Raw genomic sequence first — 23,515 nt, forward strand, 5'->3', positions numbered from 1 at the left:
GCTCATTTTGAGTTTGATGCCAAAAACATGTCTCAAAAGGGTGGGACAGGCAACAAAACGCTGGAAAAGTAAGTGGTTTAAAAAAAAATAGCTGGGTTAATTGGCAACAGGTTAGAAACATGACTGAGTGTAAAAGAAGCATCTTGGAGCTGCAAGTAAACATGGTCAGAGGTTCGTCTATCTACAAAAAAAAAGTCTTCAAGTTGTGGAACAATTTCAGAATAGATATTGTCAGTGAAAAACTTTGAATATCTCATCATTTTCAGTAAGTTAATTATCTGTTGTGCGAAGAAGGAATCATATGTGAACGTGACCCTAATGTACCAAAGCTAAGATAAAATGGACTGAGGTAAAGTGAAAAAATTCAGAACACTTTGAAATACGTTTTTGGAAACATGTCCTCTGAACTAAAGAGGAAGGAGGAATATCAAGCTTTTTATCAGCACTCAGTTGAAAGCCTGCATATCTGATGGTCTAGATATGTATCAGTGCCTATGAAATTGGCATCTTGCACAGCTGGAAATGCTTTATCAATCCTGAAAGACATATCAAGGTTTTAGAGTAACGTGTGCTCCACCAAGATTACGTGTTTTTCAGGGAAGGCCTTGCATGTTTCAGTAAGAAAATGCTGAACCACATACAGTACCTGTTTCAGCAGCATCGTGGTAGAAGAGTGCAGATGTTGAACTGACATGCCTGCAGTCCAGGCTTTTCACCAACTGAGAACATTGGGAGCATCATGAAGTATATGGCAAAGAAGACCCAGGACTGCTGAGCAGCTATAATCCTCCATGAGACAAGAACGGGACCACGTTCCGCTCTCCTCAGCTCCCACACATTTACAGAATGTAGTGAAAAGAGGAAGGGACACTACACAGATGTAATTATGCCCCTAAGTTTTCTGAGATGTGTTGCTCCCATTAAAAATACCTATTTCTTAAAATGGTACATTTTCTCAGTTTAACCATGTTTTGTATCTTCTACTTTGAATAATTTCTGGGTTTATTTGCAAATGTATTTGATATTTGCAAATCATAATTCTCTGTTTTTATTTACATTTTTCACAGTGTCCACAGTTCTGTAAAACTGGATTTGTACATGTTTATATAGACAATGACAACACACATTTGGGGACAGCTGAGGGGGAATTTAGTTAAAGCAATTTTTCTCAGAACTAAACTGTGGTTGAAGTTACTACTTAGGAAAACCTTTTACATTTTTATTCATTTTTTATTCTACTCAGAGAAAAATTTCTTTTTAAAAAAAACATATCACAACTTGTAGCGGCCAGTCCTCTGTACAATCCATGCAGCATTTGGTGAGATACTTGAACCTGCCATCTGTAGAGCTATTCTATTAGCACAGCTCTAACCACTTCTTATAACCACTTTTCCAATTAGTAGATTACCTGCTCTACCTCCCGAGATGTAGCCATCCCTAAACATACATGGTCAGATATACACATATATACCACATGACCAGAATACAGTGAATCTGACCTGGGACTCTTTGCTGCATGTCTTCCACCCTCTCTCTCTTTGCTTTCCTATCTGTCTCCACTGTTGCTATCAAATGGCAAAAATAAGGCTCTGCAAGCAGAGGAGTTGCTCCCTGCTGAACATTGGAGTAGAATTTAGGATTCAGGCACATCCACACTGACTTCCCTCTTCAAACCAGGAAGCTACATCTATCATTTTTAGATGCAATCTGTGGTTGTAAGCCAACAAACAATATAGTCGGTGGCTCCAGTAGGTGTGTATGGTTAATGAACAGCTAACACAACAGGAGAATACTCTTAAATATTTTTAAAGCGTGTAAATAACTCCGAATCCTTGAAAGTGAGTTTGAAAATTTCAATCAAATCAAAACTACACATTTTTTTTATTGTTGTTGTTTGTTTGTTTCTACCACTGACGCAACTCATCAATAATGCCAGACTAATGTAAGAAAGTGTTTGCCTTAATCCCTTAATTAAAACTATTCAAACACTCAAAAGAACAGTTTATGAGTGTGTGGGTTTTGAATACTCAGTGCATGAGTACTATGAGTTATCATTTTAAGCAGTTCCAGAAAGTTAATTCTGTTTATCTGGATGTAGAATTTTCAGTGGGAGTTTTGTTCATCTTCCAAGTGACTTCTTTCATCATTGATCAATAGCCATGATACCATTTACAAAGACGGGCCTGGGAAACAGAAGAACATGACATCAAGAAGGCCCTGAGTAAATGTGGTTATCTCAGCTGGACATTTGTCAAAGCTGGGAAGGTGCTTAAAGAAAGCTCCAGCCGATCCAGGAGAGAAGACAGACAACTGCTGCCTAAGCAAAAACCCTTAGTGAACCCTTATGTGTCACGAGTATCGGAACAGCTGAGATGCATTTTCCCAAAACATCATGCCAATTTGCATAATAATGACCATGAAACTGACCTCACAGCCCATTGTTAGCCACTGGTGCCAGTTTTAGTCATTATGCAAACGTACTGTTTATAAGGTTGGGGAAGCCTGCAGTCAGCTGAGATGGGGGGATATAAGCTTGGATCTGAAGTTTTTATTGAACTGACACTAACAATTTTAACTAGCTTTCTCCAGATTGTATTCTGACACTGACAGAAACATTTCTGGCTCTGCAAAAGGCAAATAAAGACACTTCCTTTAGAGTCAAATTCATGAAATCTATCAGATTGAATATAGCCAAAACATCTTGAGTGTTTTGTATGGGAAATTTAACAGAAAAAATGATCTGTAAAAGTAATGCAGATGTAACTTATTTGGACAGAGAGGCAGAGCAGCCAAAGAAATCCATGCCGATGCTCCGGGGGTAGCCTTCCAGTACCTTCAGTGCCACAGGGTCAAACTTCCAGTAGTGCATTCCACTCAGGAAATTGGCATAGCCTGTCAAAGGGCAAAAGAATGCAACAGTGAACTCCAGACGTACATGTTAAAACTTTCTCTAGACGTACAAGTCACTAAGTCAGAGGCAGAGATTACACTCCTCACCATATCTGTCCAAAAAGGCTCCATCGATGTGGCTGGGCATTCCCCTCCACTCGCAAATGCTGCGAGGGTGTAAGTCATTAATTCGATTATCCTGAATATTGAAGGACCAGTAGTAACTCGACTTGAAGAAGTAGACTTTCTCAGTATGGTCCTCTTCCCACTTCAAAGCTGCTTCAATGTCTGTTACAGGAAGACCCAGCCGTCTCACTGAATCTGGCCCTGTTATCTTCCTTTCAGCATCAAAAACCCAGTAGCTGTCACCTGATAAGTAATAATTAAAATTAATTAATATAATTAATTAATTACAATTAATAAGTCACCAGGATGTTGTTTCTAGAAATCATCCCAGCTGAATACATGTAAAGCACATCCTTGTGAAAAAGAACAACCATGTAACAACAACATTCAAGGCTACATATTTCTACCATAAACTCGTGTGTCACTGTGAAGATTATTATTTTATTTAACCTTTTTCCTCATGTTCCCACGTTTCCCCAGATTTACCTCATTTCCTCTCTTCACTTTCTCATCACTGATTGGCTCCTGAGTTTCTTTCTCCCTTAACTGAACTCACCAGACACACATTTTATAAAGACTTCACTCCCTTTCACTCACTATTTTAACTTCCACGTGGCAGTTAAGAATTTTACAGTCCATCTCTATCTTCCTTTAAGGTAAACTACATTGGCAAAGTCATTGATAGCTGTTTTCTTTACATTCTGACTGCCTAACAACTTTAACTTTCAGCTTCCTAATTAGCAATCCCTACATATCATTAAAGTTATCAAAATCACTTTTGCTTGACTAGTTTTGAGGAACAAAGGATATTTTGTGGAAAATACTTGTTTAATGTGTCCCCCAGAAAAAAACTGTCTAGTTCGCGTCTGTACCTTGGAAGAACCAGATGTTGCCAGACTTGTCTTCAAACGCAGCATCAATGTGTTCTGGAATTCCTTTCCAGTGGCGTGATGATAAAGCTGGATAGCCAGCTTGTAGCTGCCCATCACGTATTCGCCAAATATATTGAGACTTAAAGAAGAAGAGCTCTCCCCTGATCATGGATACAGCATCAAAGTTTGTTTTGCAAGCATTTGGCTGGAACACAGCAACAAACTTAGTCTGAATATTTTTGTCTATGAACTATCATGCAAAGCAGCAAAATACAGAATGGCTTATATTTTTCTAAGTAAATACATGTATTTTCAAGGGCCTCACCAGTTCAGTCTCAATCTCATTGGTCTCTGTCATCACAGGTGGCGCATGCCGAGGGGATCCGTACAGATACTGAATGCCCCTTTTGTCATCCTCACTCAGCTGCAGAGGGTAAGCGTCACTATAGAATGGGCACATCACAGCATCGGGCTCAAGGGAGTGCTGCAGGCCCAAAACGTGGCCAAACTCATGAGCTGCCACTTGGAGGAGGTCTGTGCCTAAAAAAGCAAACAGAGGAGGGCAGTCAAACTGAGAGTAGTTATTTTTGGTTCCAATCAGCTCAAAGCTTTTCAAATGTACTTACCAGCATTATTGCCCACTGTCCAGTGCTCATCGTAGTCAAAGTGGACTTCTCCCTCTCTCTGTGTCTGGGGGAAATAGGCGTGAGCAAGGATTCCTCCTGGACCATCGAATGGTAAGTTGTCCCCATGCCAGTACCTACACAATTACTTCTTTTAGAGGACGAGGTAAACCTACCACATATCATTCTTTTGATGCTCTTTCTCTATGCTAAGCATGTTGCAAATTGAGTACAGTGCAACTCTTAATTCTAAGTATTAGTTCTAAATAATACACATCATTCAGTGACCCTTATACACATCTAATTGGCAGTGTTGTGCAGATACATAAATCAACAATCTTTCTTCGTGTGTGTGTGTGTGTGTGTGTGTGTGTGTGTGTGTGTGTGTGTGTGTGTGTGTGTGTGTGTGTGTGTGTGTGTGCATTCTACTATACTTGTGAGAACCAACAGTCACTTGTGAGGACACACTCACCGGTCCTCACCAGTTTGAAGGCCTTTTTGAGGCTCAAAATGTGGTTTTAGTGTCAGGGTTACAATCAGGTTATGGTTAGGTTTAGGGTCAGGGTTAGGCATTCATTTTTAATGGTTAGGGTTCACCCAACTGCTGAACGGCAGTGCTCATCCACAAAAATATTTTGAAGCACAACATTTAATGCATTGCCAATTCCTGAAAAGGTTCATTTTGTTGTCATATGGTAATAATGAGAACTGCTTGTGTCCTAAATTAGTTTGCTTTTAGTGATATTGGTAAATGCTAAATGGACTGGTTTCAGTTATTGAGTCATCATGTTCAGGACTGCGAGGCATGAAGACATGTGTAAGAACAAAATTAAATATTTATCTTACTTTTACAGTAGGACATGACTGGTATAATTAAATATGCCAAAAAAAGTGAGTAGCTGTTAAAGGGAATGTCTTCTTGTAGAATTATACTTGGATTGCATTATTTAGCTAGAAGAAATGATACAATGGTCAAACGACTCTTTATGTGGACTTGTTGACTAGTTGAAATTTCAGTGGACCAACGTTTCTGTAAGAAAACTATGTAGGACATGCTTTGACATTAAAGTATGTCAATAAGCTACATATTAGGCACATGATGCAATTCTACGCTGCACCCAGTAAACTAGTGGCTAGCCTATTTTAATGTGTACAAAGTATGTTATACAAAAATGGTCGCGTGATAGATTTTAACTGAGTACATAATATTAAACACAATATAGCAGTAGTTCTAAAAATGACTCATGAAAGTAACATGTACACAAGTTAGAACTTGAATTGCTGACAAAGTGAAGTGTGGCAGGACGCTGAAAAAGAAGAGAGCTGTTATGACATTGTAAGTATCATGAATCTGATGCCAAATGACTCTTCTGATTTGATACAATATGTAGCCAGAGGCATGCTATTAAAAATCCCACCAAACAAGTCCTATGTTGCATTTGTTCCATAATCCTCTCTCAGTCTTGGCTGGGAGACATCTGGTTTAGTGTTTCCTGGTTTACTATGGTGCTAGTGCCAGAGAGTAAAAGGTCTTTTATGTTTGAACTGATAAAGAGTGCTATAACAGACCTTATCCGTATTTGCTAATAGTAAATCATCTTTATTCCTAACTAAAGATATAATCCATATATAAGTTTGATTAATGAAAACTATTCTAATGTCCAGATTGTGTCTGCACAGACATGATCCAGGTTTGACCTTGGCAGCTTAGTGTCTGTGTGTGTTTGGAAAATGCCTAAGATTTATGTGTGTCTGGAAAAACGTGAAAGATAAGAAATGTGCTGCCAACCCATAATAATACATGATTCTGAATAAGATAAAGTAAGAGAAATGTAATTGAAGAGAAATACCATAACTTAAATAAGGCATGAAATGAAGCATATTCATGTGTGACTGAACATTCATATGTGCTGGAATTATTGACAAATTAAGTACTGCATAGAAAAGAAAAATAATGAAGTGATTTTTAAAGTTGCTTTAAATAATATATCTGGAAAAGTCAGAGAGAGGGGTGAGGTGAAAAAGTGATACAGGGTTCTTCCCTTTGTCTTCTGCATGATGAGCAGTTCAGAAGATCGGACCTAAGATGTTGAAGATTCCAGCAGAGACCCCAGAGGGATCGACTGCTGGACTGTGAACCTGCAAACTGTTTTTGTATTTATTTTGGCTTTTTCTCTGCTCCTTTTTACCATGTTAGAATATTAATTCAAAAGGATTTGGATTTAACTTGTTTCCCGTTGATGTGTCTCCTAATGGGTCATACCTACATGGAAGAGATAAGGGCATCAGTGCTCAAGGCACGCTCATTCCCCCTAACCTCCTCCCTCACAAGGATTAAAACAAGGTCAGCATTAGCTCAGAGTTGGTTAATTAGAAAAGTATAATTCTGCCAATTTCAATATTATTTCGTGATTGTTATTAATTGATGCTTTGCTCTTGATAAATTGCTTTAATAAAATGTCCTGCAATTAAAATCCAAATTATAGACATTCCCATTTTAACCCTTTGTGAATGTGATGGCATCAGCCACACATGGGTAAATCAGTCCATTTGTTCACTTTATTAGTTTGTTTTGCAGTTTTCTTCATTAATATAATTCATTAATCATTTTATTTAAACCTAACACTGATATTATGAGGCGCACACATAGTGGCATTGTGGGGTTTTTCTAAAAATGTTTTGTTATATTAATTATGTTTCTTTCTTTGAGTTACCTGGGTTTGGGCGATGGCTGTTTCCTGTCTGGGCAAAAGGCGTGGCTGAGGACTCTGGGAACAAAATGCCTGCTCAGCAGGACCAACCATGGGCTTACCAGGAGCAGGGGTGTTTTAGGTTTACTTGGGTTATTCTGTGCTTAGTTAATATTAGTGTGTATTTTTGTTTTCCCCCTATTGTGTGTAAATAGTTTGGCCAAACCATTATAAAAGCTACCCTCTTTATAATTAGGCCAGTTTGTGAGTTAAACAAACAAAGTGAGATACAACTTAAGTTTCTGGAAATTACTTTTTGTAGATTTATATTTAGTTGACCTCTTTTATGGGCCTGCTAATTATGTTTTTGAATTTTGTCATTTTTGAAATTTTTGAGGGATAAAATAAAGAAAACCCTCTTGCTAAGCCTCTGCCTGAACATGTCAGCATTTGTTTAGGAAGTATGATTTTAAAAAATCTTAAGGCAAATGAACTTTTGGTAAAAACATAGGTTACTTAGTTTCTTGCTTTTTGTTGAATTGTACCAGCTAGCTTCTTACCTTGCAGTTGCTCTGGAGGTGTGCCTGTGTCTACTGTCTGCTTAGACTAGCATGTGTGCTCACCGCTCCACACCACAGCTACATCTGGGCAGGCCAGAGTTTAAGTGATTTGATATCTAAATAGTGATGCACTAGTTTTGTTGTTTATCGCAATTCTGAAACTGCTTAATGCTGATTACGATTTGGGGGTTTTAAAGGGCTAGAACATGAAGAAAAGTGCAAACACATCATGTGTGATTACTGTACACATTGTTAATGGTCAAGATTTCATCTATACAAATATTTAAATCTGAATACTTGGAGCTGCTTCATTCGACACACATGCTTAAGATGGCTCATCTAGAATTTGGCCAAGAAACAACAAATCACAGAGTTCCTTTATCACAGCTTTATTTCTGCTGTATCTCGTCTTCCATCTTCACATTATTGACAGTATATATCAAAAAAATCTGAAGCTGAGCTTGAACAGGATAATCGTACCTAATCACACAAGCCATTACATCAGGGAAAAGTTAGAAAAGTTGAAGTTGAGGTTCATGAAATGCCCTAGTCAAAGCTCAGATTTGAAACTCACTGAAAATTTGCAAGTGGATTTGAAATAGGTAAAGCATGCAAGAAAGCATTTAGTATCTTGCAACTGGGGGGATCTGGAATGGTTTCGAGGATTGCTCTGTATTTATTTTTTATTCCTGTCAATATTTTTGTTGAATAAATGAGTGAAAAAGCAAACTGTCCTCGGGTTGTTGTCTTAGGTAAATCAATGTCTCAGTTTAGCTGAATTTTTATTCTTAAATGCCAGTGTTGTGTTGCTCACTGGTGGACATTTCTCACCTGTTGAAATCAATGATGATGTCAGCATTCTCACTGGTTACTTCACTGAACCTGAGAGGAGTAACAGCACCCCACACACCAAACGCCTTCTGGAAAACACTCCGCACTTTGTCCTCACTCATCTGCCAGGGAAAACGTATGATCCTGGTTGGCACAAACACATTAATATCATGTTTTATCAAGCTTTAACATAAATTTAATATATATGTGCATGTGGTATGCTAGACTTCTTAAACTCTTGGAAAGAAACTGGTCCAAATCCATGTGGATCAATAGTATTAATCAGCATCGCTGCCTTTGGCTCGTCTCTGTCTATTTTTGATTTGCATATGATTGCTGGTGTTCTGTCCCTGGTAGGCCTAAGTGGATTCCCTTAGGAGTCTGTTGGGTTTTTATTTATTTATTTATTTTTAATTGTGGTGTCCAAAGTGGTTAAAGCAGTGGTCTTGGGAATACATTCAAGGCCATTTTGGTTGCTTTTTCCAGGCTTATGAGTTTCAGTGCTTAACTAGCACCTGAAGACTAGGGAGGAGCTTCTTTTGATTCTGGTTAGGCAGTGAGAAGGATCGGCTGTGGTGAATTCTGTTGCTAAGCTTCTGCTTTTGGTCCTTCTGTGTCAGTTTTGTGTATTTGGGCAATAGAGTAGAGCTTTGTTTCTGTTAGCAATACCAATTAAAGGCATGCATGTTTTTCTGGGGAATAACTTGGTAGTTAGTCCACCACCCCCAACTTTGATGACTTGTACGTCAAGTTCAAGTTCCTTTTATTAGTACCCTTGTTCTTTATTTTGCAATTATGAAGTGGTACCCTGCTCAAACACAGGCACTAGTAAATCTGTACAAGCACCACACTTCTTTAAGACTACAAAGAGCTGTCATAAATAGGTAAATTCAGGTTTAAACAAAAAATTGAATAGCTTAAGAAACTGTATCTTATATAAAAAGACCTACCTTCTCTTCAGTTGTCTTCTTTTACCAGTCCCTACATTAAGAGTCCCTACTCTCACCTCCACACTCCATTCCTGCCTTTCTTTCTCTTGTGCTGCCTCATAACATGCCTTCTTCCTTTCCTCTATGTTTGTCTTTGGCCACCAGCACCTTGTTGGCCACCAGCACCTTGTTGGCCACCAGCACTTGGGAGTGATATTAAGAGTGAACTGGTTTGTGGCCCATTTTTCAAACAGTAAATTTGAAAATTCATCAATAAAATACATTTCTTAGCAATAAAAATATTATTCTGATTAAAGAGCTTGTGATTATTCGTGGATAAACCATTATAGGTGCTTTGTCTTTGATGTAAATATGTAAAAATTGTGTGTGTTTCTGTTCTTTGTCTTGTGTACTGTTTGTTGTATATGTGTCTTTCTTGCTGCTGTTACACCCAAATTTCACCTTGTGGAACAATTATAGGATTATTCTATTCTATTCTATTCTATTCTATAGAAACATAACAAGTTATTATGGTAATTGCCAATACTGTACATTTAGGGCAGTTATGGCATAAACCTCATAAATCAAATCAAATCACTTTTTATTGTCACATCACATGTGCAGGCACACTGGCACAGCACATGCGAGTGAAATTCTTGTGTGCGAGCCCCACAAGCAACAGAGATGTGCAAACACAACAACACAAACGAGCAAAATACAAGAATGGCCAACCTGAAACTAATAAATATATGTACAATATATAATAGTGTATGCATTTCTGGATGTGTATACTAAATATTTTCCTACGTGTGTGTGTGTGTGTGTGTGTGTGTGTGTGTGTGTGTGTGTGTGTGTGTGTGTGTGTGTGTGTGTGTGTGTGTACACATTTTTACAAATTAAATAGTAAAAAAATAAAATAAAATAATAATAATAATAATAAAATATATAAAATATACAGAGTTGAATATGTGCAAAACAAGTGGCATTTATATACAGTGTGGAGTGCATAATGTTGAAGTTCCAGTAGTGAAGCTGAGGTGTCTATGACGTGTTCAGCAGTCTGATGGCCTGATGGAAGAAGCTGTCTCTCAGTCTGCTGGTACGGGACCGGATGCTGCAGAACCTCCTTCCTGATGGAAGCAGTCTGAACAGTTTATGGCTGGGGTGACTGGAGTCCTTGATGATGCTCCCTGCTTTCCTCAGGCACCGCTTCCTGTAGATGTCTTGGAGGGAGGGAAGCTCACCTCCAATTATCCGTTCAGAGCACCGCACTACTCGCTGGAGAGCTTTGCAGTTGTAGGCGGTGCTGTTGCCATACCAGGTGGTGATGCATCCAGTGAGGATGCTCTCAATGGCACAGCGATAGAAGGTCCTGAGGATGCGGGGGCTCATGCCGAATCTTTTCAGTCTCCTGAGAAAGAAGAGGCGCTGCTGCGCCTTCTTCACTGTTTTGTTTGTGTGTACTGACCACGTAAGATCCTCAGCCAGGTGTACGCCAAGGAACCGGAAGCTGCTCACTCTCTCCACAGCAGCGCCGTTGATGGTGATGGGGGTGTGTACTTCTCTGCACCTCCGGAAGTCCACTATCAACTCCTTTGTCTTTGCGACGTTGAGGGTGAGATGGTTGTCTTGACACCAGTGGGTCAGGGCGCTGACCTCCTCCCTGTAAGCCGTCTCATCACCTTTGGTGATAAGACCCACCACTGTAGTGTCGTCCGCAAACTTCACAATGATGTTGGAGCTGTTAGTGGCTGTGCAGTCATAGGTGTAGAGTGAGTACAGGAGAGGGCTCAGTACACACCCCTGTGGAGCACCAGTGTTCAGTGTGATGGGGGATGAGGGGTTGGTGATACTGGTTGGTGATGTAATAAATTTGCTAAGCTTAACGTTCCAGTGCTTCCACCATTTATAAGATAGCTGCCAGTTCTTTTGACAAATGAAAACTAAAAACAAAGTCTTAATGTGAAACTAAACAAACAGATTTGTTTCATTAGATCCCCATACTAAACTAAAACCATCAGCTTTGCGTTCCACTCCTGCAAATTATGGTCATATAGGCAGCCATGTAACTCATCAGCAAAACAAACAAACAAGTCACTGTATTTAGAGACTTTTTAGTGTTTCTTACTTGTAAGTTAAGTCTGTCTTCTCCCATCGCCTGCCATAGAGCGCAAATCGCTTCCTGCGCTGCTGTCTACTCAGGGTGTCCCTCCTCTTTTTCACATTGTTGTATGTCGTGCTGAGCTGCGTTAAGGTAGGATAATCTGGGACTCCACAGCGAGGACGATTCCACAAATCTGTGTCATTTGGGGACTTGAAATCGTACTCTTCATTTAGTGTGTCCTGTTCATGACTTGGCCTCTTCTTCAGACCGGCATGACTGTTGCTCCATCTCTGGGAGAAAGAAAACAGAGTCAGAGTACTTTTTAGTTTTAATAGATACATAAAGATGTAATGTTGGCTATGTACCATTTCTGCCACCTTTCTACTGGTAAATTCCAGATTATCCTTGGCTTTTGACTTCATACACACTTCTTTGAAAGTAAATCATCACAAAATACTGATGCTGATGACATAACGTTCATAACGTTCACACCCTCCTGGAGAATTCAAAGTACCTTCTTTATACAAAATGCTTCATTTTGTGATGGGTGCATTCACCCATTATACAAGCACGTCTTTCTATGCTTAAGTGCTTCCTGTCTAACATTCACACATATTCATACTCCAGTAGATGCATCAGAGTGCAATTTGGAGTTAGTGTCTCAATGCATGCTCAAACATCCAGGTAAGTAAATCCCAAAAGGTTGATTGATCAACAACCACTGATCAAAGCCATAGACCATTGATCACTGATCAAAGACTATTGATAAATGGCTATGAGTACCATTCACAGAGAGTTGAGGAATGGCTGCAAATACAGCATTTTAAGATGGAAAAAATCAAATCTCATGATGTACCACAATTCACGGATCGCATTAACTCGGTGGACCAACAGATCAAATTCACCAGGGGAGATATGAAAAGTGGCAGGTTAGCCTTCTTAGACTGTGAGATTTCCATCAGTAATGAGGGACAGTTAAAAGTTCATGTGTACCGGAAACCTACGCATACGAATCAGTATTTATGGTCTAACTCTCATCCACTGGAGCACAAACTGGGTGTCCTCAGGACGCTACAACACAAAGCGAACACCATCCCCAGACACAGCAGCCAGGGAAGCAGAAGAACATCACATCCAGAAGGCCCTGAGTAAATGTGGTTATCCCAGCTGGGCATTTGTCAAAACTGGTAAGGCATCTAAAGAAAGCTCCAGCCGATCCAGGAGAGAAGGACAACTGCTGCCTAAGTGAAAACCCTTAGTGATCCCTTATGTGTCAGGAGTATCGGAACAGTTGCTACAGTTGAACAGTCTAAACACCGGGTCTCTGTGGCTTTTAAACCTCAAAACATGCTGCACCAAAAATTGGTCCACCCCCTAGGATCGAGTCCCCTGACACAAACAGAGTAACATAGTGTACGCTGTTAAGTGCCAGGAGGATTGCCATGATTTTTACATCAGTAAACCAAACAACCTCTGGCGAAGCTGATGGCACAACACAGAAGAGCTAACTCGTCAAGCCAGGACTCCGCAGTCTATTTACACCTACAGGCCAGTGGACACTTTCAATGATGAGGATGTAACATCCTGGACAGGGAGGAACGCTGGTTTGAGCGCAGAGTCAAGGAGGCCATTTACGTGAAAAGGGAAATACCATCTCTGAATCGAGGAGGGGGCCTAAGGGTCCATCTTTCACCATCTTAGGCTACGTCCACACTAATGCATTTTCGTGTGAAAACGCATCATTTTCTCTCCGTTTTGGCCTCCCGTCTACACTGAGACAGCGTTTTCCCCGAAGAAAAACAGCGTTTTGAAAACGCTCTTGAAAACAAATACATTTGAAGACGGTGCTTTCGCGTCGCAGTGTGGACAGCGAAAACGGAGACTTCTGAAAACGATGATGCATTTTAGTCATGTGACCAATTAAACAAAGATAGCTGAGGACATTATACAGCAGTTGTTTTGTTTGCTCTCAATTTTGACAGCACTATTAAAGATTAATATCAGTTTGTACATGTTTCAGATAGCTTTTCTTGAAATTCTTTAATTCTCACTTTGTACTTTTGTGTTACTTGCAGCAACAACAACACCTCATTGTTAGTCCATTTAAAAAACTCGGTGCTTTTCCTCAACATTTTGCTGCGACATTTCAAAGAGCCGGAAAGTAAATAAACGGCAGACAGAAATGAGGCAGGCCGAATCTTCCTGCGCTTCAAGCATGCGCAGTACTGCAACGTAAACGTTTTCGGCCGTTTCAATGTGGATGCACAACTCTGTGAAAACGACTGAAAACGCTAGTGTGGACACGGAGCGTTTTGAGACGAAAACGCCTTTTTCAAATCTATTCGGGCTAGTGTGGACATAGCCTTAAAATGCTGTGATTGCAGCCAATTCCCCAACTCTCTGTGAATGGTACTCATAGCCATTGAGCCATTGATCAGTGATCAATGGTCTTTGGCTTTGATCAGTGGTTGTTGATCAATAGTCATGACAATTTGCATATTAATGATCAAGGAACTGACCTCACAGGCCATTGTTCATTCAGTGGGCTGGTTTCAGTCAACATGCAAATGTACTGTTTATAAGGTTGGGGAAACCTGCAGTCAGTTCAGACTGAAGAAGTCACTTGGATGAGTGACGAAACGTTTCTCAAACTGAAAACGTTACGTCCAGAATCAACCTTTTGGAATTTGTAGTTAGTATTTTTCTCAACGATATTTGGAATGCAGACTGGAGCAGCCAGAGATCAAACCATCAGCCTTACGAGATGAACCTCCTGAGCTCCAGCCACCAAGGGCATCAGTGTATGAGCTTCAGCTCAGTTATCCATATGATGTTTGAAGTGTCATAAGTTGCTGCGCTGGGCGTCTGTCACACTCCTTCATTACATGCTGACGTCAGCTGCTGGCTCACTTGTGTTGGTTTTTGTTGTCTGATGTGAGGGATGTAAGTTGGCCCAGGCCAGCCTATGATTGTTGGTACAGTTCAGTTTCAGAGTTGCTGAGTGGCCTGTTTTTCACTGAGAAGACAGTTAGCTGTGCTAATATGCTGCCATGTGTAGTTTACGCTGCTGTGACAAGGAAAGAGATCTGTCAGCAAGACTCTGGACATAAAATGTAATAAATAAATGTGTAAAATTGCGAATAAGGCAGAAAATTGCTATTATTAATGAAAGGATGAAAGTCAAAGTAAGAGGCAATTCAGTTTTTCACGTGAAGTGTACTTTTGGTCTACTTTTGCTGCTGGTTCAGTAAATTTTGATCGGAGTGATGAAACCTGCAGTTTGAAATTCTGTGAGGTGTTTGCTTTCAGCACCAAAGGTATGTCCATGTATATCAGGTGAACGGTGGGAATCCACGCATTGTGTTTACATCTTGCGCTTACTTGCTTTTTAATCATTTGCCGTTTCAGCTGTTTAGTGGTTGTTGAAATTACTTTGTGAGCTTTTAGCTGAGATTCTGATGTTTCTGTGGATACCACACATGTCTATATTTAAAAACACATCTTACAGTACATCCCATTAAACCAGATGTTTAATGGGATGTACTGTACGCCTCCAGTACCGGGAGCATTGGGGTTCAACAGGTTAATTGTTTATTGCTTAATTACGTTGTGTGGCATGAATGGCCATAAGGGAGGTTTTTGTCAGTAGGAAAAGCTGCAAAACTTATGAAAATACAGTTAAAAGTCCAACATTTCAGCTTGTGCTTGTTTGCGGTGAGCAACAGATCAAACAAGTCAAGAATTATAAATTTCTTCAAGCACTGTAAAACTCATTTAGACGATCAGACACCCAATATCCCTGAAATGCAGCCAGATGCTGCTCGTTTTACGTTTTCACTTGTTTTTTCACTTCTTCTGACATGCTTGCATTTAAATCCGGCTCCTCGTCTCCCTGTGTAGGCCATGTCCCTCAACTGTGAAAGGGTGGAGTGCTCACTCCGGATCAGGGATGAGTGCCTGCCTCAAGTGGAGGAATTTATGTATTTCACAAGCAAGGTGAGAAGAGAGTGGGAGATTGGCAGGTGGATTGCAGATACTTAGAGAAGCTGTTACTATACCAGTCAATCTGTCCCCGCGCTCACCTATAGTCGTGAGCTGTGGGTAGTGACTGAAAGAATGAAACTGCAGATGCAAGCTGCATAAATGAGCCTTCTCTGAAGTTTGGCTGGCCTCTCTCTTAGTGACAGGGTGAGGACTTAAGTCAGAGAGCTACTGTTTCTCCACATAACAAGGAGCCAGTTGAAGTGGTTCGCGGATCTGACAAGGACGCCTCCTGGGTGAGGTGTTCCAGGATGTAATAGGATGCATTGGAGAGAAATACGTCTTAGCTGACTTGGGAATGGCTCAGTGCTACCCCGGAAGAGCTGGAGGACGTGGCTGGGGATGGGGAGGTATGGACTTCTCTGCTTAAGTTAGAAAATGGATGGAAAGATAGACTCACATACTTTCCCTGTCAATTCTGAAGCTACATTGATCTATATTGCTTTTTGGTACTCTAGCAGAGTCCAAGTATAAAAGTATGAATCTTGAATTGAACAGCAGTTCAGCTTTGTTCAGCAGTGCTGAACCACCACCACTGCTTTAGACCTTTACTTTACAAAAGACCTTGGTGTTTTTGGTTTTTGAGGCTCACTCACAGCAAGCAAAGCTGTTAATCATCAACATCAAATGTCAGGTCTTAATCCGTTTACTATACATTCAAAAACTTTGAAGCTTTAATTGTGCTATTTGATTTTAAACTTATAAAGGCCATTCAATAAAATAGAGACCATTTAATTCCACCTTACACTGGGTGGAGAGCACTTACTAACATGACGGAGGTTGACTGAACTTAATTCTTAAACTGACCCTTTGTCTTATAAATCAGAATGTCCCTATTTGCTTTGCACAACAAATAGCATTTGTGTTTGTCTTTGCTAACAGATTAATGGCTGCTAGGGCTTTCCTGCTATAGGTTCATACATCATAACTTTAATCTGACAGGCAATTTTTTACAGTAGTTCAATCCACTGAAACTGTGGGAAGTGGAACAACAGTTGAAGACTGCAATCATGTCTTCCATTACTAATATACTAAAATGTAACGTGATCAGTAACTGAAGATAAGGATTCACTACCCCTATTTGGAATTCAGTCATTTTTACCTCATGCCTTATTCGCACATCAGTCTATCGTTGTGTAGTGTTGTTGGCCACAGTTTTGTTTTTTTCCCAAAAGATGCCCTTTGACGAGAAAGCCTATTTTGTTCCATTCAATACCCAAGAAATTTCAGTTTTCACAAATTTCAGCAAATTAGAAAAATGCTTAGCTATGTGTCTACTAATAAAACCTCTGTAATTTTGTGAAAAACTGAAAAGTTTCTATTTTCTATTTTCTACTATAGAAATTTCAGTTTTTTACAACTACAAAAAACAAACAAACGGGACAATCTAAACAATGAGCAACCAAAACTTTTTCTGAAATTTTACACATTTATTTCTTACATTTAAGTCCAAAGAGTCATGGTCACAGTTTCTTTCCTTGTCACAGCAGCTTTTTCTTCATCATGTAGAAAAAAAGTTAAATATGTAACTTCTTTATACTGACAAAAGGGATTTTCACTGGTCCGGCCTGCTTAAAATGCTTTAAACTCTTAAAATGAGTTTGGCACCCCAGGCTTAACAGTTTGAACAATGCTGAAGCCAGAGCCATGCGGAGCTAGCAGATCGTTCAATTTAGGATGAGTTGAGTGACAAAACTATAGTTTGTTCTGTAAGTATGTTGGCAATGAGTACAGGTTTGCTTAAAAGGCATAACACAGAGTCACATGCCACTAAAAGAAAGCATTGTGTATGCTTGGGAATCCTGCCGATGGGGCCAACATGTCCGCACAGGATAGTGTGATTCCTGCTTCCCAAATCAGTGTGCCTGAGATACAAGCCATGTGTACTGCTGGGAACATCTGCAGAAAGGAGCATTATAGTTTTATCTAATAGGTGGTTACACTGAGGACTCTTTGTGGACGATGTTCAAACATGCAACTACACGTATATGTGCAAGTATGAACCTGCACACAGAAAAAATGTGCACACACACAGATGAAAATGTGTTCATCAAAGCTACAAAAAGCTGCATCACACACAGTGAGCAGATGTCTGGAAATTCCCTCTTCAGTCATGACATCAGGTCACCTGCACTATAATACCGGGGGTGTTTTATGGGAGGTTGTTAAGGGTGGTAATCTAAACATTAGCGAGAATTATCATTTTTACAGTGACACAAAAAACAAGCAGGACTTGATTCAACTCCCTTTTAAACACATGCTGTGAGATATCCCACAGATATCCCTTGGCAGATAAAAAGTAGCCAAACTTTAGATAAATGATGCACATAGTGGGAGAAATTTCTCCAGGGTAAATATTTAACTACAAAAAGTCCTGAATATCAGCAGGCTGTAAGTGTTTTGCACACAGAGAGCTGACTGTGCTAAGTGTGGGGAATGTTTGCAGGATGAAGGGTATTAGCATGAATAGAGATGAGAGGCTGCTTCTCCAAGGTAAACATCTATCAGTAAACCTTCAGTCAACAAGCCCCATCATACTCCAGATAACATCAGCTTTTCCATAGGAACCTTTGAAAACATTGCAGTTTCTGTGTGTTGTGGTTTCCAATATGAATGGTTAGTTTTCTCTGTCCTTTGTGTTTTTGAAGGTTTTCCCCTCTTCTGTTCTTTCTGTGTGCCTGCGTCTGCCTTTTTCTCAAATCCTTTTTAGGTTACTTCCTGTATTATTTTAAAACTATTTTGATTATTACATATTTCTGTCTGATTGACCTGATTGTTGCCCTATTACCCCTCTCTCCCCGGTGTCTATTTAGTGCATGTCTTTTCCCTCATTTTTTGATGCACTTCCCTCACATGCCTCCATCGTGCTTGTTTCTCCTGTGTGATCCGTGCTTTTTTGGATAGTTTTTTTTTTTATTGGACTTTCCTGGCTCACTACACAGGGCCTGTCATTAAACCAGTCATTTGTTGTTTTTATTCCCCCCCCCCCCCCCCCCCCCCATGTACTTGCAAATCTCTGTTGTCTGTATATTGGATGCTCTTGTAAAATAGACCTTAACAAACTTCAGCAGATTTTAACCTTTTGTCCTCATCCCACACTGTTTTAGATCACTCTTTTGGCCATGTGTGGACAGGGAAAAACTCAGACGTTTGGAAACAATCAAGCAGGCATACAGTTTGCTTTTTGATTAGATTTTATCGGTCCCAAACTCCTTTGTTCAGGGTGGAAATTTATGAGCGTATCACGCAGACCCTGCCGATTTCCTTTGATAAAAGTCCCCATCCATAATTGAGGATGTAGGGCAGAGTGATTTCATTTGAAAACAGTTTCCAGATAAAAGTGCATAAGTGTGATTATAGAAACAGTGTCTCCAGCAGTGAAAGTATTTGGGTCTGTGATTGGCTCAATACCAAAATAAAACTACTTCTCTATGTCTTGCATTCAAAATGCCATTATAATATATTATCCAGATGATATATTATCATGAGTAGCAAAAATACTAGAAGTGTCTAAAATGAGAGGTACTGTAATACAATGAGCAACTTTTTTCAGTTCTTGAAGTTAGACTTAGTTTTAGCTACTTTATAAGCTCCATCCAGTGTATACCCAGCTCAGCAAAAGCTTTTCTTATTTTTTCCAAGAGTCCAAATTGATGTGTTCAAATGTCTTGTTTTGACTAACCAAAATAGCGCACCTCTCTCACCAAGGAAACAATTAACAAGTCCATTTTTAACAGTCAACAAATCAAATCATTTCGGTTCTGGTCGAGGTTACTTGAAAATCTCAAATAAATCTAGAGTACAGAGTAATGGAGGGAAAAAATTAATTTAATTCATAAGTTTAAAGCTAAATTTACATTTAAAACTATGTTTTCTTGTTTTCTTTTGTCCTTTCAGCTTCTAACATTCTAACATCTTCTGAACTTTTTGGTGAAAGACCTCTAAAACATGTCAAGAGGCCCAAACAAGACATGGCTTCAAAGGCCACAAGCCAAACAGCATGATTATCCCACTTAAACTGCCTCTTAAAATATGTGAGTGAAAACAACGTGATAGTACAGCCAACTTAAGATTATGCAGTGCATAAAATGGACAACAATATTGCTTGTTTTTATAGATGCACACTCTGGTCTGACGCGTCTGAACAAGCTAAGTTTCTGCAGTTAAAAACACAGAGATTTCCTGTGTGTTGCGTTTTACATCATTGTTAGAGGAGTATGAACCACAGAGCTGTCTTTGTCGTCTCCAGGTTTTCATATTGTGAAAAAGTACATGTTTGAAGGATTCAGATGACCTATTCTGCTCAACTTTTACCTCATTTTTATTCTCAGACATCATATACCGGTATACAAGGCATTTGTGTAGCTATTCTGTCTCAAACTTTTATTCTTTTATTTCACTTTAATCAGTTTTCTTCTGATTAGATGTTCCTCATAAACAGAAGATTTGAACATAATGTGGAGAGTTTGTCTTTCTGTCTAAACCTGAAGACATGTTCTTCAGTGTTGAAGCAGCTAAACACTTACTAACAGCAATGATTGCTGATGGTTGGTTGCTATTTTAATGTGGATTTTTAACAATTGTGTCAGTCTCCAAAAATACTTGCACTTAACTGTAACTGTATACATTTGAATGAAGACCTTTTTTCGTTAACCAGACTCAAACACATGTAAACTAATGTGTTTACATGATCATAACAAAGAATATTAGAGCATAAGATGTTACGTTGGATAGTCAGGGAACTACACAGAAACTGCAATTATAAGTATCACTAAAGTGGATTTTGGTATATTAATCTACTTTCATAAACTGTGACTAAAAAAAAACATCTTTAAAAAAACTTTTCATTATTTTTAAAGTTGAGCTTTTGCCTTGACTGTTATGAGCAACAGCACCTTTTCTGGGTAACAGGGTTTGTATAAAATGCTAGTATTTGACTTAATGGTTCTGCTGCTTAACCTGCAGATAAACAGATTAATTCATCATTGACAGTCCAGAAGGAAGCCTCCCACACAAAAGAATGCCAGGGACTGATTGTTTGTTAGTAACATGAATCTGTCACAAGCAGCAGGTCTGCTTCAGCTATTATGATTAGTCACTGGACTCAAGGAATAAATAGGAATGCCAGACAGCTGCACAGGGTCCTTTTTGCCAGGGTTCCTGTCTGTGGACACTTAAAGCTTACAAACAAGTCTTGGTGGTGTTACTCTGCTGCACACTGCCTGTTTACCTCGTGTTTCTGTCTTTAAGTAGTTATCTGCGGTTTTTCCCCTGAGTCAGCAAATAAGTAGCGTTTGCACCGGAGTTACCAGGTGCGTGCCTCTGCCTGCATAATCTGACTCTCACTCACCGGAAAGCAGCTCTGGCACCCTCCAGGGTACAGTACACAGTAACAACAATAAAACTTCTTCTTTTTTTTCTTTCTTTTTTTAATCCTTCACAAACAGGACCGACCGTGTTATTCCAAAACAGAAACACCACACTGGTAATCTGAAGATGCTATAACTATGAAAATCATAGTTCCCTGAGTCAGTTGTGACAGAAACTCATGATAGTTCACATCTCACAAATCTCAGCTGTTCAACCATCAACAGCTTTCAGTGAGAACATTTATGTCTTTAAGGGCAGCGCATGCAGAAACATTAAGGTATGCAGAACAACAAAGGAACTTACAGCAGCATCCCTAAAATGAGTGGATGCGACGACACATGCAGCACAGTTTTGAACACACACACACATTAGAAATATCAGGTAACTTTAACATGTTTAATTCATTTATTCATGTCAACTTCTGTATTACTGGATGTTTGTTCACCATTGCATATGTGAACACTTTCCCATTCATAAGGATCTCTGAAAAGTGCATTTACGCTTTGACTCACCTGCAGCTGCTTGGCGGTCCTGTGGTCGTGTACCGGCAGAGAACAGACGCAGAGGAAAAGGTACAAAGGCAGGATGCTGCCGTAAAACACGGCACCTCGCAGCATCTTTTCAACGCTGTGACGGCGACCGTGCAACAGAGCGGACGCAGGAACTGCGTGGATGGAGTGAATGAATGTCGGCCCCGGTGTCTTTGTCCTACTCAGGTAACAGGTTTACTACACACGTGATTTAACCCCTTACACTCCCAGCGGTGCAACTCGTGGGTTTCGCAAACTGCTGTAGTCTGTAAATCAAAGCGAGTATAAGGACCACTGGGAGGTCTTTTGGATTCTTTTTTCCGGAATTCTAAGAAAAAAAATCTGCATTTGGGTTTGTTTGTTTTCTGAATTCTGGAAGAAAAACAAAATCCAAAAAACGCTCATTTGTTCCTCTCTCCGGTCGCCCCAGTCCTCTTCCGTAGCACTCAGACTGTAGATTCAGAAAGAAGGGAAACCTGTGCGTCAGAAATGTCTAATCCTTCGTTCTTTTGGATTTTCTCTGGGAAAATGTGCGATTTCTCCCGCTTTTGGTGGAAATCACTTATGTAAAGACATTCTTTATTACTCTCAGATATTTTTTCAGCTTCTTCCTTAATGCTTTTCAGACACAACACGCATATGGTTATGATTTACTTGTCTGCCTTCTTTTGGTCCAGAGGAGGACGTAACTGTTCGGTCTTTTAGTAGGAGCAAATGTGCGTGTGTCACGTATTCACACCAGCAATGCATTCCCTTAAAATTATGAACCATTGGTCTATAATAGCTCAGATGTTTGCACATGTTCAAAACTTTATTCCTTTCTGCAAAAAGTTTAACGAATAAATGTGCGTTCCAAATATGTTTCAAATGCATGTTCTCCCAAATCTGAGCAGTAAAACTAACAAACGGAAATCAGTGACATGAACCATTTCTCTTGTTTGCAAGTATATATCTCGCTACGATTTTTTTCATCGCGGAAAAAATGTCTTTTGAGGATTTATGGATTCATTTTATTATTGTAAAACAAATATCCAGGATCTCAATTTAATAATCATTTAAATCCTTCAGATTTGAATATTTACTTAAAGAGGGTGCACCTTAAATTCTTAAATCTTACCATAACCTGGTTTAAGTTGTTATAATCACGTATTTAACAGTTGCTTTAAACTAGAAATAGCATTGACATTTCAATATATTTCTGGGGTTTAATGGTGAATTAAATCAAAACTACTGTACTTAACTACAAGGAAATTATATTCAAGATTCAAGATTGTTTCAAACAAGTAATTTGTTAAGGAACAGCTGATTAGATCAAAGAAAAAAAATGTTTTAAGGACTGGAACATATTTGCTGTTCAAGCCATCTGTTCATCACAAATCTTCCTGCAGCAGACTGAATTACCTGCAGCACTGGTGAGTGGAAAATGTCTGTCTCCCGTCCAGGTTTCCCTTTGTGTTGCTCATCTAACTTTGATGCATCTGTGACTCATTTTATGGATATAGGTGTACTGTCTGAAAGGGACACTGTAGGCTAATAATATAAGACCGTCTCATAGTTACAGGACTGGAAATGTCTGACTGCTAATTGCACATTTACAGAAACAGTTCATCATGCACCAACGCATGCACTGACATTTGATTGTGTTCGGTTTAAAAGAGTGAGGACATTGTCTAATTACTGTTTGGTTGGAGTTTAACACTAGAATTACTGAGCCTTTTTTTTCCGCTGGTGCAAGTCCCTACTACTAGATTTACTAGCCCTGCGCAAATTTGCGTAAATTCCCCAGACCCTAACACCTCTTGGCACCCCGCTGAGATTTTCACAGGCCTTCAGCTCCATTGTTCTCCAGCTTTTGTTGTGCAAACACACCCTCCTCCAACCGTACAATACACCATGTTAGTTTCTATGTGCAATATTTCTCATATGCAATATTAGTTTTTGTCAATCCTT

The 23,515-nt window shown here is 39.5% G+C and overlaps 1 protein-coding gene across 1 annotated transcript; it reads right to left on the reverse strand.

Moving 5' to 3' along the window:
• Positions 1 to 304: 304 nt before the first annotated feature.
• LOC146666610 (stromelysin-3-like) lies at positions 305 to 21,698 on the reverse strand. The gene is made up of 8 exons (XM_085411383.1): positions 21,548 to 21,698; positions 11,649 to 11,914; positions 8,592 to 8,735; positions 4,514 to 4,647; positions 4,213 to 4,427; positions 3,888 to 4,092; positions 2,998 to 3,258; positions 305 to 2,892 (listed from the first exon to the last, which is right to left on the reverse strand). Exons 1-8 carry the CDS (start codon positions 21,650 to 21,652, stop codon positions 2,765 to 2,767), a joined length of 1,458 nt encoding a protein of 485 aa, XP_085267509.1. The 5' UTR covers positions 21,653 to 21,698; the 3' UTR covers positions 305 to 2,764.
• Positions 21,699 to 23,515: the final 1,817 nt, after the last annotated feature.

This window comes from Rhamphochromis longiceps, linkage group LG7, assembly GCF_057381845.1.
Source record: "Rhamphochromis longiceps isolate RC_006_pf linkage group LG7, R_longiceps_female_GT1.1, whole genome shotgun sequence".
NCBI lineage: Eukaryota > Metazoa > Chordata > Actinopteri > Cichliformes > Cichlidae > Rhamphochromis > Rhamphochromis longiceps.